The sequence below is a fragment of the Carettochelys insculpta genome, chromosome 17 (genome assembly GCF_033958435.1).
Source record: "Carettochelys insculpta isolate YL-2023 chromosome 17, ASM3395843v1, whole genome shotgun sequence".
NCBI classification, from domain to species: domain Eukaryota; kingdom Metazoa; phylum Chordata; order Testudines; family Carettochelyidae; genus Carettochelys; species Carettochelys insculpta.
Window position 1 is genome coordinate 21,481,152 of NC_134153.1, and position 16,488 is coordinate 21,497,639.

A 16,488-nucleotide genomic window follows, 5' to 3' on the forward strand; every position below is an offset into this window, starting at 1 on the left:
CCTCACACAAAGAAAAGGGCCATATTTTCTCAAATGAGGCCCTGAAGGCCACATGAAGACAGGTAATAACAGACACCAAGCATTGCAGACACATAGTAATGAACACCAAACATTTAGAACAGGTGTATCACAGGTAGAATTAGCTGTTTGTGACTGTATTTTACATGTGGAAGTTAAGTTTTTGAATACCTGCTCCTAAAATATTAGGACAAAATGTTGTGATTTAGAAGATGCTTCAGAGCAGGTCTCCTTAGCTAGAACTGGTTTGACAAACCAGCATAATTTCTGACTGCATTTTATTATAGAAATATCCCTTCAGTACTCCTGGATGGCGCACACACTCTGCTGGGACAAATCTCTGGCTTCTGTAAACTCTGCCATAAGAGGTTAAATCTATATATGCTCTTCAGAACATCTTCAAACTGTCAAGAGTCTGTCCTCCCTGTTTGCGTTCGTGCTTCTTCCCAGCATCAGAAAGAAACAATATCAAAATTTGTTCCCAAAGTACACAATAGAAAATAACTCAATCATTGCTATCATTCACCATCCTACAGCCAGCCTTCCACTCAATACAACACCAATAATTGATTCAGTGGAATGTCTAAAACAGATTTCTTCTTTATTCCCTGCAATGACTGAATGCTTTTCTTATTTAACCTAAAAAGTATTAAATACAAAGCTTAGCCTCCAGTAGGTAAAAATATCTCCAACTTCCTCAGAAAATCCTTCCCAAATTGTATTCATCTTGACTTAATCCAGGGTCTACCGAGTGAATTAGGCTGTATTTGTTTTGAAAATCTATTTTATAGAGTTCCAGGGACTCTGTTTTCCTTAGGAAGGACTTATTCTGCTGCTTTGACCAAGATGCCTCCTAGCAGACTGCAGGCTAGGCCTCTGCAGGTTGTTAATGTCCTGAGGTACCCAGCACATATGACTAACAAAATGTAAATAAACACAGCTGAGCCGGGCAGAAATGGGAAGGTTTTCTCATTAAAGAAATAAAATAAACAGATGTCCTTAAGCACTTTGGCTCATGTTTGTCAAAGGAACAGAAAACTCTTAGATGTTTGAACAGCAGCAGTGATATAGGGTCACATCTCAAAAGAAGAAGAATTGGGGGGTGGAGGGAGGGAAGTCCCTGGTACTTTGAATTAACTAATAGTCCTCAAGGGAGAGCACTTTTGATTTGAACCTTAGCAACTTCTACAAATAGTTTTTAACTGCCAAGTAATAAAATGGCTTTTTATTCCTTCTCAGTTTGTAAAGCAGTAAAGGACGGATCCAGCCTTTAGAACCATGAATCACCATCAGATTTGATTAAATCCCTATGGTGTTTCAGTTGGACAGAGCTTAGGGGGCCTGTATGAGCACATGGTACTGCACTGCAGAAGCTGTTTTAGGCATAAAAAATAATCAGGACTGGGATTTGGAAAGGGCCGTGGTTCGAAGTTTTTTGATGAAATATTTTGTGTGTGAAAATACTAATTTCTTTTTGTCAGGAAGGTTTCTTAGGACCAGGATGGAATTTCCAAACAAAAACAAGAGACAGACACTCACCCCCCAGGGCAGCCAATAGCCCAGTGACTAGGGTACCTTACCTGGGACGTGGGAGGACACCCACTTTAAACTCTTACTCCAAATCAGGCAGAGCAGGAATTTAAACACGAGTCTCCCACATCCCAGCTAACAGGACTACTGGCTACTCTTGGGGGAGGTCTCTTTTCCTTGATTTTCACGAAAAAAATTAAAAGATCTCAGGTTTGATCTGACATGAAACAAGATTCCAGAACTTGGAAGGTTTCTGTGTAACAGGATTCTTGTTTTCTGGACAGACTTAGTCATGAGAGACCTAGACAGCTAATCCCCGTGGAAAGACAGTTTAATTGGGTACCTAATTCCCCTAGGTCCCACTGAAAATTCCTTAAAGCTGCTGTTGAAGTAGAAATCTCAAAAGTAAATCAAGATTAGGAAACCCAGAAATATACTGTAACGAGAAGTGGGGAACTCACGCTTGAACCTGTCAGTAATGAGGTTACACAGAGCAGAGAATTTGTGGATAGAAGGATTATTCCCAACAGTATATGTCCTAGTGTTTTACCCAGGCTAGTTTTAAAGTGTTTCATTGCTGGTGCTTTCACCAATTTCCCCAGAAAGTTTATTTCACATGTGGAGTAGAGCTCACCAGGAAAAACCCCTTTCTTTTTAGCTTATTGTCATTCTCCCTTTGTGTCCTAGAGTTTCAGCAGTGTTCCTAAGTAAAGCTGTATCAAACATTCATAGTGAAACTGCAAACCACTCGATTGGAAGTTCTATTTTAAAATTGGAAATCTGGCCACATTTGTCAAAGTGCAGTAAATTTAAGAGCAGTTTTGGGCAAACTTGAACCACTGCACAGTTTGGGACAGAAGCAGTGTAAGACCAACATCACTTCAATTTGAACCCAGTGATTTTGGATGAGATTTACACAAACACAGGGATCATGGTTTGAACCCAGAACACAGGGCAAGTAGAAGGGCAAACTTCAAAACCCACCAGCCGACCTTACCTATGTTGTTATCTCATAAAATTTGTTAAAATTGATTAATTTCCATGAAACACTAGTTTTTGAAACACTGAATGATTTTCCACTGGAAAAATGTCACAGAAAATTTCCAACCAGCTTTAGTATTTGCAAAGATAAGGATTACACCTGCTTGATTCTGAGGTAAATTCCACTGTGCTTTATTTTTCTTTTTGCCTACCATATGCTTTGCACTGGCAACTGATGGCTAGAATTGAAATAAATCTCCCAAGCAGAGAATGCCTGAGATGGTATATTATAAAGCAGCAGCTCGTTTTAAATTCTCCTGTTCTAGAGAAACTACAGCCAGAAAATGAAGGTCAGATCATAACTGTGTCTAAACTTTAAACAGAAAACGTGGAAACCATGTGCTCTGTTATGCATTTATAGGGTTTAAAATCAAGTCAATCTGAGATACTGACTAATTCCAGAACATGATGTGCACCTTGCATTCAAATTTACAGATAAAAGCCCTGGTTGGCTTTTATATAATATAAAGGGTTGACAAAGATCCATATTCTGCTACAACATCAGCTGTTTCCTGAAAGTTTCAGTTTCATAATTCTGTGTTAAATGAAACCCATGCTATTTATCCCCAACGCTCGTTTTAAGTCAGGGATTATGTTAATACTAGATTTAGTTCATTAGTCCCTTTTTAAAATATTACAAAACAAAAAAGCTGTCATGTGGCACTTTAAATAGTAACAAAACAATTTATTAGGTGATGGGCTTTCGTGAAGCTCTTATCACCTAATAAATAATTTGGTTAGTCTTTAAAGTGCTACATGACTGCTTTTTTGTTTTGTGAAGATATAGACTAACATGGCTATCTGTCTATGACTAAAATATTAAAGTAGCACTCAGTGACACCCCACCTACGATTACGGAATCCTGGGGCTAGGCACTAGACTAACAGACTAAGAGACATTACCTTCCTTGAAGAACTTAGTCTAAATATATAAAACAGAAAAAGTGTGTGGGTGTAAGGAACTATCATCATCTCTGATTTAACATGCCAGCAGCTGAGGGGAAAGAAATGGATGGTAAAGAGAAACAGAGGAACATTCAATACATTAAATAAGTGTTAGAGCAAACTATCAAATAAGAGTGTTTCATTGCTAAAGGGAAGGAATACAGAAAAGACCCCCTAAATACTTGGATGCGCAAATTAAAAAAATCCGTTGACAATTAATATTACAGATGCCATGAGGAACAGTTTTAGAAATCTCCCAAAATTTGGGCATTGGTAGACCAGAATAGGCTGATGAAGTCTCCTGAAAAGAGTATTTGCTATTGCCTTTATTAAGTATTAAATTAAACTACAGAACGGTTGCCTTAATAAATCATCTAGGCAAGGTGCTGATGATCATACTGACAGAGAGACAGACTGCAGACAGAGGAACATCTAGGGGATGACCAAGCGGGATTCAGGAAAGACAGAAGTACCATATAGCAGATATTGGCACTAAGACTGATAGTGGAGAAATCTCGCTGAAAGAACAAGAACATCTACAATTGCTTAGTCAATTTTCAGAAGGCATTTGACACTATATGTCAGAAAGTGACTTGGGTGGTGTTGGAGTCGTATGGAATGGATAGCAGACTGGGGATACAATTGTTGAAGGATATCAACGACAATGCGAATGCAGTGGCGAGAACGTGCAGAGAGTTGGGAAGTTGGTTTAGAATGAGTAGGAGGTACGAGACAAGGAAATCCAATTTCACCAAATATCTTCATCACACACCTAGAGACAGCAATGGACAAGATCAAGGAAGAGGTAAAAGGGATATCAGTGCACAGGATCAGAATTAACAACTTGAGGTTCACAGATGATATAGTTATCATCAAGGAAGATAAGAAGCAGCTAGTGAGAAGGGTGCAGATGCTAAACGGGGAAGGGCAGTGGTACAGACTGATTACAATCAATAAAACAAAAACAATGGTATTTGGAGATAAGGAAATAGGAAGGAAGATTAGTGTAGACAGGATCAAACTAGAGAACGTAGAGAAGCTCATGTATCTGGGAACAACATGACATATGATCTAGACTATAAGAAGGAAATAGCGAACGCAAGAGCGAGTTTGAAGACAATGGATAAGATCTCAAAAAGCAAAGAGATCAGCTTAGGAATGAAGCTCAGCATCTTGAAAATGTGTGTATTCAGCAGCAGGTTGTATGGATGTGAGACATGGGTGATAACAAAAGATTCAAAGAGAAGGATATTGGCATTTGAGAAGAGTTGTCATAGAAAGATCCTGAGAATAGGATGGGTGCAGAAGGTCACCAACGAGGAATTACATAGGAAGATACAGCTGAAAGAGAAGCTACTGTAGACGGTTATACAACAGAAGTTACAGCTGTTCAGGCATATCTACAGAATGAACGACGAACAAAAAAGTCAAGAGCCTGGTATTCGGCATAATGGATGGTTTGAATACGAGAGACAGATCACACAAAGAATGGATAGATGATATAATAGACTGCTATGGAGCTAGTCTATAGACACTAACCCACTCAGCACTGGAAAGGGAAAGATGGAAGGAAATGGAGAGGTAAGCACTGGACACCAATGGGCGCTGAGCCCACGGTTGTTGATGATGATGACATATTGAAACAAAACACTTAAAGGGGAACTTTTTTGGCCTCTCTCTGGTTATTTCAAACCAGAATTTGCAATGAGAGGCCACCCTGGAAATGTACCATCCTCCTTTCTAATACTATGGCATCCAATTCAGCTAGTGCTTTAGTAGCACTGCATTTGGTTCTAACTTGTCTATTTTCCATTGTGATTTCCTCAGAGGCCAGTATGTTGGTGTTCATCTCTTTACAGACCTAGTAAAGAGTGCAGCCATCCTTTCTATTGCATGGAAGCTCTCTCTAACATGTGCCTGAAGGGATTAAAAAGGCCAGATGGGGCGTATATAAAGCCGTAACAATGAACTGCTATGTCTATTGTGTATTCCAGTCTCACAGCAAATAGTCTACAACCATACCATAAGCAGAAGCCTGTGGAACAGGTTTATAAACACTCCTGAACATAATATTCAAGGTTAATTGGATATTGCTTCTCCACAGCTGGGGCCTCATGCTGAGAGGCTTGTGGGTGATGAAGGTGGGGAATTTTCTCTGGCTTGCCAGCTTCTCTACCACATTTATCTAGATCTAAAGCTCACTTTATGTGCCCAGGGGAGATATTTTGTTATTTTGATAGCCATTCCACTTCACAATGGAAACAGCAATGGCACAGGCCCTTAAACACAAGCATGGCAACTCCAGACCAGCCTCTATAATACATACTTCTACTCCCTACAAAAGAGAAAGGACAATAAACTATCTAAACTACTTCATACCACAGGAGACTACAACTTTGACAACCTCAGCTCAGTGAACATCAACCTGACCTGCTAGATTCCCCCCTACCTACACCAAAAGAAGAATTCTATGTGGACTCTCCATGACAGTCAAAAGGACAGTCTGGATTTCTATATTCAATGCTTCTGCAACCGTGCACAGACAGACATTGTGTGCAAACAACAAATGACACACAATCTCAGCCGTGATGAATGCTATGCTGTCCAGAGTCTCAAAAATAACATTATAAGCAAGTCAGATGACAAAGGGTTGCTATCATCATCATGAACAAGTTGGACTATGAACAGGAGGTGGTTAGACAACTCTCCAACCCCACATTTTACAGACCTCTTTCCTCTGATCCCACTGTAGAATATCAAACAAAACTACACCCTCTTCTTAAGGAACTCCCTGCCTCTACTCGAGACCAAATTCACACAGACATACTTTCTGAGCCCTGATCTGGATTATTTTACTTGACTCCCAAATCCATAAACCTCAAAACCCTGGACATCCTATCATTTCAGGTATTGGCACCCTCAGTACCGGACTATCCATCTATGTAAACTCCCTCTTCAAACCCTAAGATACCAGCATGCCTAGCTATCTCCAAGATACCACTGACTTCCTGAGGAAATTACAAAACACCAAAAAACATGGAGACACACATCTCATAGAGCTGGAAGGGACCTTGGAGGTCATCTAGTCCAGTCCCCAACCCAACTGGCAGGACCAAGCAGCATCCCTGACATCTATTTGCCCCTGATCCCTAAATGGCCTCCTCAGGGAGTGAGCTCACAACCCTGGGTTTAACAGACCAATGCTTAAACCACTGAGCTATCCCTCCCCTGACAAACCTTCCTGATAAAAATCATCCTTGCCACCATGGATGTAGAAGCTCTGTATGCCAATATTCCACATGAAGATAGACTACAAATACTTAGGAACACTATCCTAGATGTTACCATGGCAAATCTGGTGGCTGACCTCTGCAACTTTGTTCTCACCCACAACTATTACTGATTTGGGGACAATATATACCTCCAGATAAACAGTACTGCTATGTATTGGAGGGGTAGCCGTGTTAGTCTGGATCTGTAACAGCAACGAAGGGTCCTGTGGCACCTTATAGACTAACAGAAAAGTTCTGAGCATGAGCTTTCGTGAGCACAGACTCACTTCTTCAGATGCTGGTCTTGGAAATCTGCAGGGCCAGGTATAAATAAGCCAGAGCAAGGGTGGGGATAACAAGGTTAGCTCAGTCAGCAAGGGTGAGGCTTACTACTAGCAGTTGATCTGGAAGTGTGAACACCAAGGGAGGGGAAGCTGCTTCTGTATTTAGCCAGCCATTCGCAGTCTTTGTTTAAGCCAGAGCTGAGGGCGTCGAATTTGCAGATGAATTGTAGCTCAGAAATTTCTCTTTGGAGTCTGGTCCTGAAATTTCTTTGCTGTAGGATAGCTACTTTTAAGTCTGCTCCTGTGTGGCCTGGGAGACTGAAGTGCTCTCCTACGGGTTTTTGTATATTGCCATTTCTGATATCTGATTTGTGTGCATTTATTCTTTTACATAGGTTTTAGCTGAGGACTGTAGGTGATGGCTAGTGGTGGTCTCTTGGTTTCTCTCTTGGACTTGTCCTGTAGTAAGAGGCTTCATGGCACACGTCTGGCTCTGTTGATCTGTTTTTTCACTTCCTCAGGTGGGTACTGCAGTTTCAAGAATGCTTGGTAGAGATCCTGTAGGTGTTTGTCTCTGTCAGAGGGGTTGGAGCAAATGCGGTTGTATCTTAGTGCTTGGCTGTAGACAATGGATCGTGTGGTGTGTCTGGGATGGAAGCTGGAGGCATGAAGGTAGGTGTAGCGGTCAGTGGGTTTATGGTACAGGGTGGTATTGATGTGGCCATCGTGTATTAGCACTGGGGTGTCCAGGAAGTGGATCTCCTGTGTGGACTGTTCCAGGCTGAGGTTGATGTTGGGGTGAAAGTTGTTGAAGTCCCGGTGGAATTCCTCCAGAGTCTCCTTCCCAGGGGTAAAGTAAAGGACAAGCCCAAGAGAGAAACCAGCAGAACACCACTAGCCATCACCTACAGTCCTCGGCTAAAACCTCTACAGCGCATCATCAGGGATTTACAACCCCTCCTGGACAATGATACCCCACTTTCACAGGCCTTGGGAGGCAGACCAGTCCTTGCCCACAGACAACCTGCCAGCCTGAAGCAAATCCTAACCAGCAACCATACACCGCACCACAGTCACTCTAACTCAGGGATCCATCCATGCAACAAACCTCGTTGCCAGCTCTGCCCGCATAGCTACACCAGCAACACCACTACAGGATCTAACCAGATCAGCCACACCATCGTGGGTTCATTCAGCTGCACATCTACCAATATAATTTATGCCATCATGTGCCAGCAATGCCCCTCTGCTATATACATCGGACAAACTGGACAGCCTCTACGTAAAAGAATAAACGCATACAAATCAGACTTCAGAAATGGCAATATACAAAAACCCATAGGAGAGCACTTCAATCTCCCAGGCCACACAGTAGCAGACTTAAAAGTAGCTATCCTACAGCAAAGAAATTTCAGGACCAGACTCCAAAGAGAAATTTCTGAGCTACAATTCATCTGCAAATTTGACGCCCTCAGCTCTGGCTGGCTAAATACAGAAGCAGCTTCCCCTCCCTTGGTGTTCACACCTCCAGAACAACTGCTGGTAGTAAGCCTCACCCTTGCTGACTGAGCTAACCTTGTTATCCCCACCCTTGCTCTGGCTTATTCATACTTGGCCCTGCAGATTTCCAAGACCAGCATCTGAAGAAGTGAGTCTGTGCTTACGAAAGCTCATGCTCAAAACTTTTCTGTTAGTCTATAAGGTGCCACAGGACCCTTCGTTGCTGTTACAGATCCAGACTAACACGGCAACCCGCCAATACATAGCAGTACTGTTTATCTGGAGGTATAAATTGTCTCCAGATCAGTCATAGTTGTGGGTGAGAACAAAGTTGCAGAGGTCAGCCACCAGATTTGCCGTGGTAACATCTAGGATAGTGTTCCTAAGCACTAGGTTCCAATGCCCTAGTACTGCTATGGGCACCCACATGGCCCCATAATATGCCAGTATTTGTATGGCTGACTCAGAACAACTTTTCCTCAGTTCCCGTCCCCTATTGCCCTCATTTACTTATGCTACATGGATGAAATCTCTCTCATTTGAACCCACGGTAAAGAGACTCTTGAAGAATTCCACAGCCCCCCACCATCCATCTGAGCCTTGACCATTCCACACAAAAGATCCATTTCCTGGACACCACAGTACAAATCAATTCCACTCTCTACGGGAAGCCCACTGACCGCTACACTTACCTACATGCCTCTAGCTCCCATCCAGGACACATCACACAATTCTTCGTTTATAGTCAAGCCCTTAGATACAGCTGCCTCTCCACCAAGCCTACTGATGGAGACCAAAAACCTCAAGATCTCTACCAGGCACTCGTAAAACTTAATTACACATTGGATGTGTAATTAAACTTAAATGCACATTGAAAAAAATAACCAAGCATACATTCAGTATAATGGGGGCTAATTTAGCTACAACTAATCAGGAAAAAGATCTTGGGGTTATCATGGACAGTTCTCTGAAAACATCCATGCAGTATGCAGCGACAGTCAAAAAAGCAAACAGGATGTTAGGAATTATTAAAAAAGGGATAAAAAATGAGACAAAAATATTTTACTGCCACTTTATAAAACTACGGTATGCCAACATCTTGAATACTGTGTATAGATGTGGTCTCCTCAGCTCAGAAAAGATATTTTGGCATTAGAAAAGGTTCAGAAAAGGGCAACTAAAATGATTAGGGATTTGGAACAGGTCCCATATAAGGAGAGGTTAAGAGACTGGAACTTTTCAGTTTAGAAAAGAGGAGGCTGAGAGGGCGATATGACAGAAGTATATAAAATCATGAGCGGTGTGGAGAGCGTAAACAAAATTATTTACTTGTTCCCATAATATAAGAACTAGAGGACACCAAATGAAATCAATGGGTATCAGGTTTAAAACCAATAAAAGAAAGTTCTTTTGCACACAGCGAACCTGTGGAACTCCTTGCCAGAGGAGGCTGTGAAGGCTAGGACTATAAGAGAGTTCAAAGAAGAACTAGATAAATTCATGGAGGTTAGGTCCATAAAAGGCTATTAGCCAGGGGTAGGAATGGTGTCCCTTGCCTGTTTTCAGAGGCTAGAGATGGATGGCAGGAGATAAGTCACTTGATTATTGTCTTCAGTCTACCACCTCTGGGGAATGTGACACTGGTCACTGTCAACAGATGGGATGCTGGTCTAAGTGGACCTTTGGTCTGACCCGGTAATGGCCATTCTAATGTTCTTATGCACTGGGAGAAGTTTAAAAAAAAAAAAAAAAAAACAGATTGACAGGGCCATATGAATATCCAGAAAGCAGCTACTTCTAGATAGGCCCAAGAAGGTCCATAACAGAACACCACTTGTCATCACTTGTAGCTCACAACTCATACCCCTCCAGCACATTATCAACAACCTACAACCTATACTGGAACATGTAGCTACACTCTGAGAGGCTCTGGGTGAGAGGCCTGTGCTCTTCTACAGACAACCACCTAATCCCACGAAAATTCTCACTTGCAACCACACACCATACCACAGAAATACTAATCCTCTAACTTTTCCCTGCAATAAACCCTGTTGCCATCTTTGCCCACAAATTTACTCTGGAGACACCATCCTGGACCGAACGACATCAGCTATGCAATCAGGAGCTCGTATTCCTGTGCCTCCACTAATGTAATATATGTCATCATGTGCCAGCAATGCCCCTCTGCTATGTGTATTGGACAGACTTCGCCAAAGAATGAATGGACACAAATCAGACATTAGGAATCTGAATACAATACACACAAACCCATCAGTGACCTGCTAGATCCCCCTACCAACACCAAAAGAAAAAGATTTCTATGCGGACTCCCTCTGACAGAATAGGCCATAGTACTAAAGACCTGAGAATCTGCGTTCTACAACCAAAAAGACTAACACCAAGCTACAAAGGCAGACATCTGAACTGGAACTTATTTTCAAATTTGACACTTTGCATCTTGACCTTTATAGAGATAGCAGTTACCTTGTGCATTACAAAGATACCTTCCCCATCTTTGATATTCATAGCGATCTCAGGCAAGTCACTTAACTTAATAGACACTTGCAGTAAATAATTTCCTTCCTACCCTTCACCCACCCAGCTGATTTGTCAGCTTTCATTTATGTGTGTGTGTGTTCTATCTCTCTGTTATATATTTATCATAACCTAATAAATTATTTTTTTAGTCTTTAAAGTGCTACATGACTGCTTTTTTGTTTTGTGAAGATACAGATTAACATGACTACCTCTCTGTAACAATTCAGCTTCTGTCCAGACAGGCTCAGCTGGGAATTGTACCCTCAGCATATATGACTACCTTTGGACTTTCAGGATGATATGGTGACCTCCAAAATACAGACACAACTCAGACACACAGCTGTTTCCACTGCACTGCAGGTCTCACCTTTACTACAGCTGCTCTTCCTCAGCCCCTTCACTAAGGCAGGGAAAAGATTTCTTTTAAAAACTTTATCCCACCTTCTGACATTTGTAAAGAAATACCTAAAAAGTAAGCAAAAGGAGACCACTTTGGATTTCAACAGAGGGGTTGTGTTATGTTGCACTGACTGCACGGGAAACCCATTAAATCTAAAAAGGCTGCATAGTCTGCTAGTCAGAGCAGAGGACTGAGGCTGGAAGAGAAGTAGAAGCAGAAGCCCAGGATCAGCCATTAACATGCTGTTTGGCCATGAACAACTCATCTGTCCACCCTGCGCTGCAATTATGCTTATTATTTATTGGTGCTATGTGCTTTCCCAACTCTTCCAAAAGGCAGTCTCTGCTCCAAGGAGCCTGGCTTTTGAGTGGGATATTCAGGTCCTATAGTGTTACTGCAGAGAATAACTAGGAGGTCCAGCATTAGATGTGGTCAGAAAATTTCAAAATAAAATTCTGATGAAAACTGGAAAACATCAGGGTTCCACCCCACCCCACCCCCCCCCAAAAAAAAAAAGATGTTTTGGTCAACTCTACCCAGTGAGGTACAGCTGGTAGAAGTATGTGCTTTTGGAGGTGAGGGACCATGGGTTCTAATCCTCGCTTGCTCAGTAGAAGAAGGATTTAATCAGTAACGTGTCTTTCTAATGTGGTAAAGCTCCTCAACCTTGATGGGTCCTGCACTTTTAGGCAGACTGCTCATCTCAGAAGATCAAAGCAGCCCTCAGTTAAGGCACTTTTTTTTAGGGTAGCACCTTGCTGTTTGCTGAGTTACTGTCATCGTTGGGCAGCATGGGGAAAAGCAGAGAAAACAAATTCCATAGTCTCTGTTGCCTCTCCAAGTAGTACAGAGCAGGACAAACCCCTTTTCCAAAACCAGACCTGTTCCCATGCTGTAGTGGGAAGAGGGTGGAGTTCAGACCAACCCCCTTCCCCGGGCTCCAGCGCAGGAACCCTGTGAAACCAGCTGCCTGCAAACATTTCAAGCAACAACTGCATGACAGCTACTGCCTGGGCCACTTCCCCATGATCCTCCCCAGCACCTTCCTTACTCTCAGATTCTTCTTTCTCTGACCTGCTTACGCTTGCTCCTCCCAGATCCTCCACAGCATCTTCTCTCCTCAGCTCCTTGCATGCACTGAGCCAACAGGACAGGAGCCCTTTTAACCAGTCTTAACTGGATCTCACTTGGCCCCAGATGTTCTGATTAGCCTGAATCCCTTGCCTCTGAAAACTTCCTAATTGACTCCAGCTACTTTAATTGGCTTGATTGTCCTGATTGAGTCTGGGAAGATCCTGCTAATTCTAGAGTAATATTAGTTTATCCTGGAAACAGGGACCTATTTAATCTGGGGCTAATATATTTCTCTTCTACTACCCTCCTGTGCCCTCCTGGTCTTACTCTGTCTAACTAATCAAAGTATTCAGTGTTCCCTGTACGCTGAGCACTTGGGTGGCTGCCCAGAAGAGATTCAGGTGCTGCCCAGCTGATTAGCAGAGCACCCACAGTGGGCAGCCTGTGTTTGTATTGATGGTGCACACCCACACATGCCTCAGTGCACACAGAATTTATTCTACCCATCAATGCAAATAATTAGAGGGAACACTGACAGGTACACATCTTTTAATATGAATTATAGATAAAAAGAATAATTTTAGGCCTGGATATATGAGATTAATATGTTCTGTATTATTCAGGTATGACATTTTGGAGCCCTGTTCAACTCTGACTTGGCTGCTTCTCACATATTTGAAAATGCAAGTTGCTTAAACACTTCTATTGTGCTTATAATTTAATGGTTCCCATGACAGAAGTATGGCACATGTTCCATTTCCCATTTGGCTTAAGACATGATCTAAAGTCCATTTATATCAAGGGAGGGTCGTTGGATCAAAACCTCAGTTAATCATAATTTTAATTTGGAGCCATTTTTCTTATGGAATTCAACAGAGATGAAACCAATTGGATCTGTAGAAATTCAATGGAATTCTATAAAAGTTATTCAATAAAATTTTAAAATCTAATACCAAAGTACAGCCTTTGTAAAGATATTTTAACTGTCCCTGATAATTCTACAATGCTCTATTCTACAAAATATTTAAGAACTACCCTGTGAAAAGGTTCTCACTTTATTTTCCATACACTTTTTTCATACTCAACAGCCTTATGTTTTCATTTTCCTAATTTCTGCCCCATCAATCCCTTTTGCATGGAGGTTTTCAAAAGGGCTCCAAATTGGCCTAACTCTGCTTCCATTGATGTGCAGGATAAGACTACCACTAAACTCACCATGAGTTTTAGCACTGAAGTCGGTGGGAATACGTATGCATGTAATTAGTACTTTTGAAAATCCTAGTCTCTCTTAGTTCTCCCTAGCCTTCACATGTCCTCTGTCACCATAGCCTCAAGTCAGTTACAGCTCCCTGATCCAGAGGCCAGTCTATGTTGGCCCCAGTGCAATATGTGCCAGGTCATCTCTTAGTGAAGGATCTGTACAATTTGATTGAGCTCATCAAATTACCTTACCACTGACACGCTCTACATGCCCACTGCGGCTGGAACAGCAGCAGACCTTCCACCAGCATGGAGCTGTTCTCTATTAGGAAAGTTCTCCATCAGCCATTTATCCCCAAAACTCAATCCTCAGTAGGACCGCACAAGTTTATTTGTTCTATCTTGCCTGTTCCTTGTCTTTTTCCACACTGCAAGGTGAGAACTTACACATTGTCTACAGCAAACTGTCTCATTCATTCCATTCAGTGGGAAAAGGAACTACTGCAGTTGCCCTGTAGGCTTGAACAAATCCTTGTTGGGAAACGTGTACTTGATTTTCAGAAGGTGCTGCTGGAAGTGTCAGTGGCATTCCAAATGCTATAGTGCATTTCTGCACCACAAACACCATTTTATAGCCTTTGCAAGTGTGCACATCTAACAGCAGACAATAAATCTATCTCACTAATTACACATCCAGGTTGTTATAACCATCATAAATCAAGTACAGCTGGTAAAGCCATAAAATGATGTCAAATCATATTCCTAGTTTCTACTGAGAAACAGTATTATTTTCCAGTCTCTCAATGAAGCTGCAATGCTTAAAGCCATGTGCTGGAATAGCTGTCAAACAGGTTACCCACCTTTAATTAGGTAATGATATTCTTTCCCCCTCTCATTTCAAAATGCTTGACATTATGTAACTCTTATTTGAGCAAGTATTTATAATAGGAATACTGCACAGAAATAAAGGAGGCATAGGTACTATTATTATTAACTACCTGCTATTTCTGAATTCCTCACCAGCCAAGTTCAGAGTATGTCAAAGCTGCTTCTATTAATTACAAGATAGCATTTGTTAAATGAATGCTGTCGTCAGCCGAAATGCTAGATTTTCAAAAGCGTTTATGTACACTGAAAACGTGGATGGGTACGACTAGGCCCCCATCACTTTCGAAAACCGTACTTTGTGTCTAAATATCTTTAAAAATCTGGTCTTAACCAGCCACCTGAGAACATTAGTGGGAAGATGCAATGCTGTACTTGGAAGGAACTTAGGTTAGTCAATATAAAATACCCCTTAAAAAAAGAAATAATTTGTCTGGAATTCTTATGAAAACAATAGACCAGCAGAAAAATATTACTGTGTGCATGCTAGAGTTCTTATTTTCTGGCTGCTGGATAAGCTCTTTCTCCTAGGAGAAAGGCCTTGAAAGAACAACAGCTCAGTGTGATATCAGGTACAACTGAAAAATGCAGACTTTTAAAGAAGAGGGGCTACGTACAATATAAAGGGAAACAAAATTAAATTTTCACATGTTTGAGGGAAATTCCAGTGGACTTACTTATACAAAAGCTCTCTGAACAAAACCAGACATCATCCGTTTGAAAAGCTGCCTCATTAACTGCCCCCACAATTCTCAATGTAATTTTGCTTGAAAAACAATAATGTTAAAATATGAATTAAATTTTACCTTCCCGTATCTGGATGCAAAGGTTCCCGTGAGTAAGGAGTGAAAAATAATTATTGTCTCATCCAAATCCCACACAAAGACACGCTGCGATGAAAGACAAGGGGGAGGAAAGAAACGAATACATTTGCACATTAAGCATTTTCAGGAGTGTAGTCAATGAGGAAAAAATAGTGCAAGTTAACAAAACCACTTTAGGCATTGACCATGGAGGCCTTTTTAAGGCCAGTAAAATGACGCCCCTGCCCTACAAACTCTATAGTCAGATTCCATATCTGCTCTGATAATCCTCTGTCTCAGTAGTTTTCAAGCCTCACCCCTCCCAGACCATTTGAAAAATGGTTGAGTCTGCACAGACCACTTACTGATCTCTGCAAATGTTGTTTGTACCATTAGCTCACTATTGTAAAGTGCTGTGGATAAAAGCACTAGGTATAAAAAGTAGTAATTAACTTTTTTTCTACAAATAAAAGCACACGACTCTTATTAATATCAGTAATCTTGCCTTTCTAATGTGAGGAATGTGGCCTTCCCAGCCATGGCAGCCCTCAAGCTGGGGGAGGGAGGGGGGTGGTCCTCACCCCTGCCACAGCAGCCACAGAGCAGAGGGTGGGAAGGAGGGCCATCTCTCCCCAGCAGCCACAGCCCCGGAGCTAGGGAAAGTTGTACATTCCAACTTCCCCCCACCCCTTCTCATCCAAACGTCCTCTCCATGACCTACCTCCTATTTCCCTTGCATCATCCCACTGCCTGCCTTCTATTACCCCTGATGCCACCACCTCACCTTCCACATACATCTCCTCCAGTGTTCAGGACCCTAATTAGTAGAACCACAGCTTCACTCTCTAGGTGGGCAGCCCTTCATTCTCTTGGGTGCAGCTACCCAGGTACACACTTTCAAGGGAACTATCCACAGACCACCTGAACGGAGCTTGGTCCATGGACCACAGGCTGAGTACCTCTGCTCCATCATAACATACATAGAAAACTCAGTTGGCC

At 41.9% G+C, this 16,488-nt stretch overlaps 1 protein-coding gene and 1 long non-coding RNA gene across 9 annotated transcripts in view; one reads left to right on the top strand and one right to left on the bottom strand.

The window, feature by feature from the left end:
* The window catches only part of LOC142022089 (uncharacterized), a 78,113-nt gene that overhangs the window by 54,557 nt on the left and 7,068 nt on the right, over positions 1-16,488 (top strand). The window lies entirely within an intron of this gene.
* Positions 1-16,488, bottom strand: part of EYA2 (EYA transcriptional coactivator and phosphatase 2) — a 172,817-nt gene that overhangs the window by 48,903 nt on the left and 107,426 nt on the right. For all 8 annotated transcript variants that reach the window (XM_075011582.1, XM_075011580.1, XM_075011584.1 and 5 more), the window contains one exon: positions 15,493-15,576. In XM_075011582.1, the coding sequence (XP_074867683.1) occupies positions 15,493-15,576 (84 nt within the window). The remainder of the gene's footprint in view (positions 1-15,492; positions 15,577-16,488) is intronic.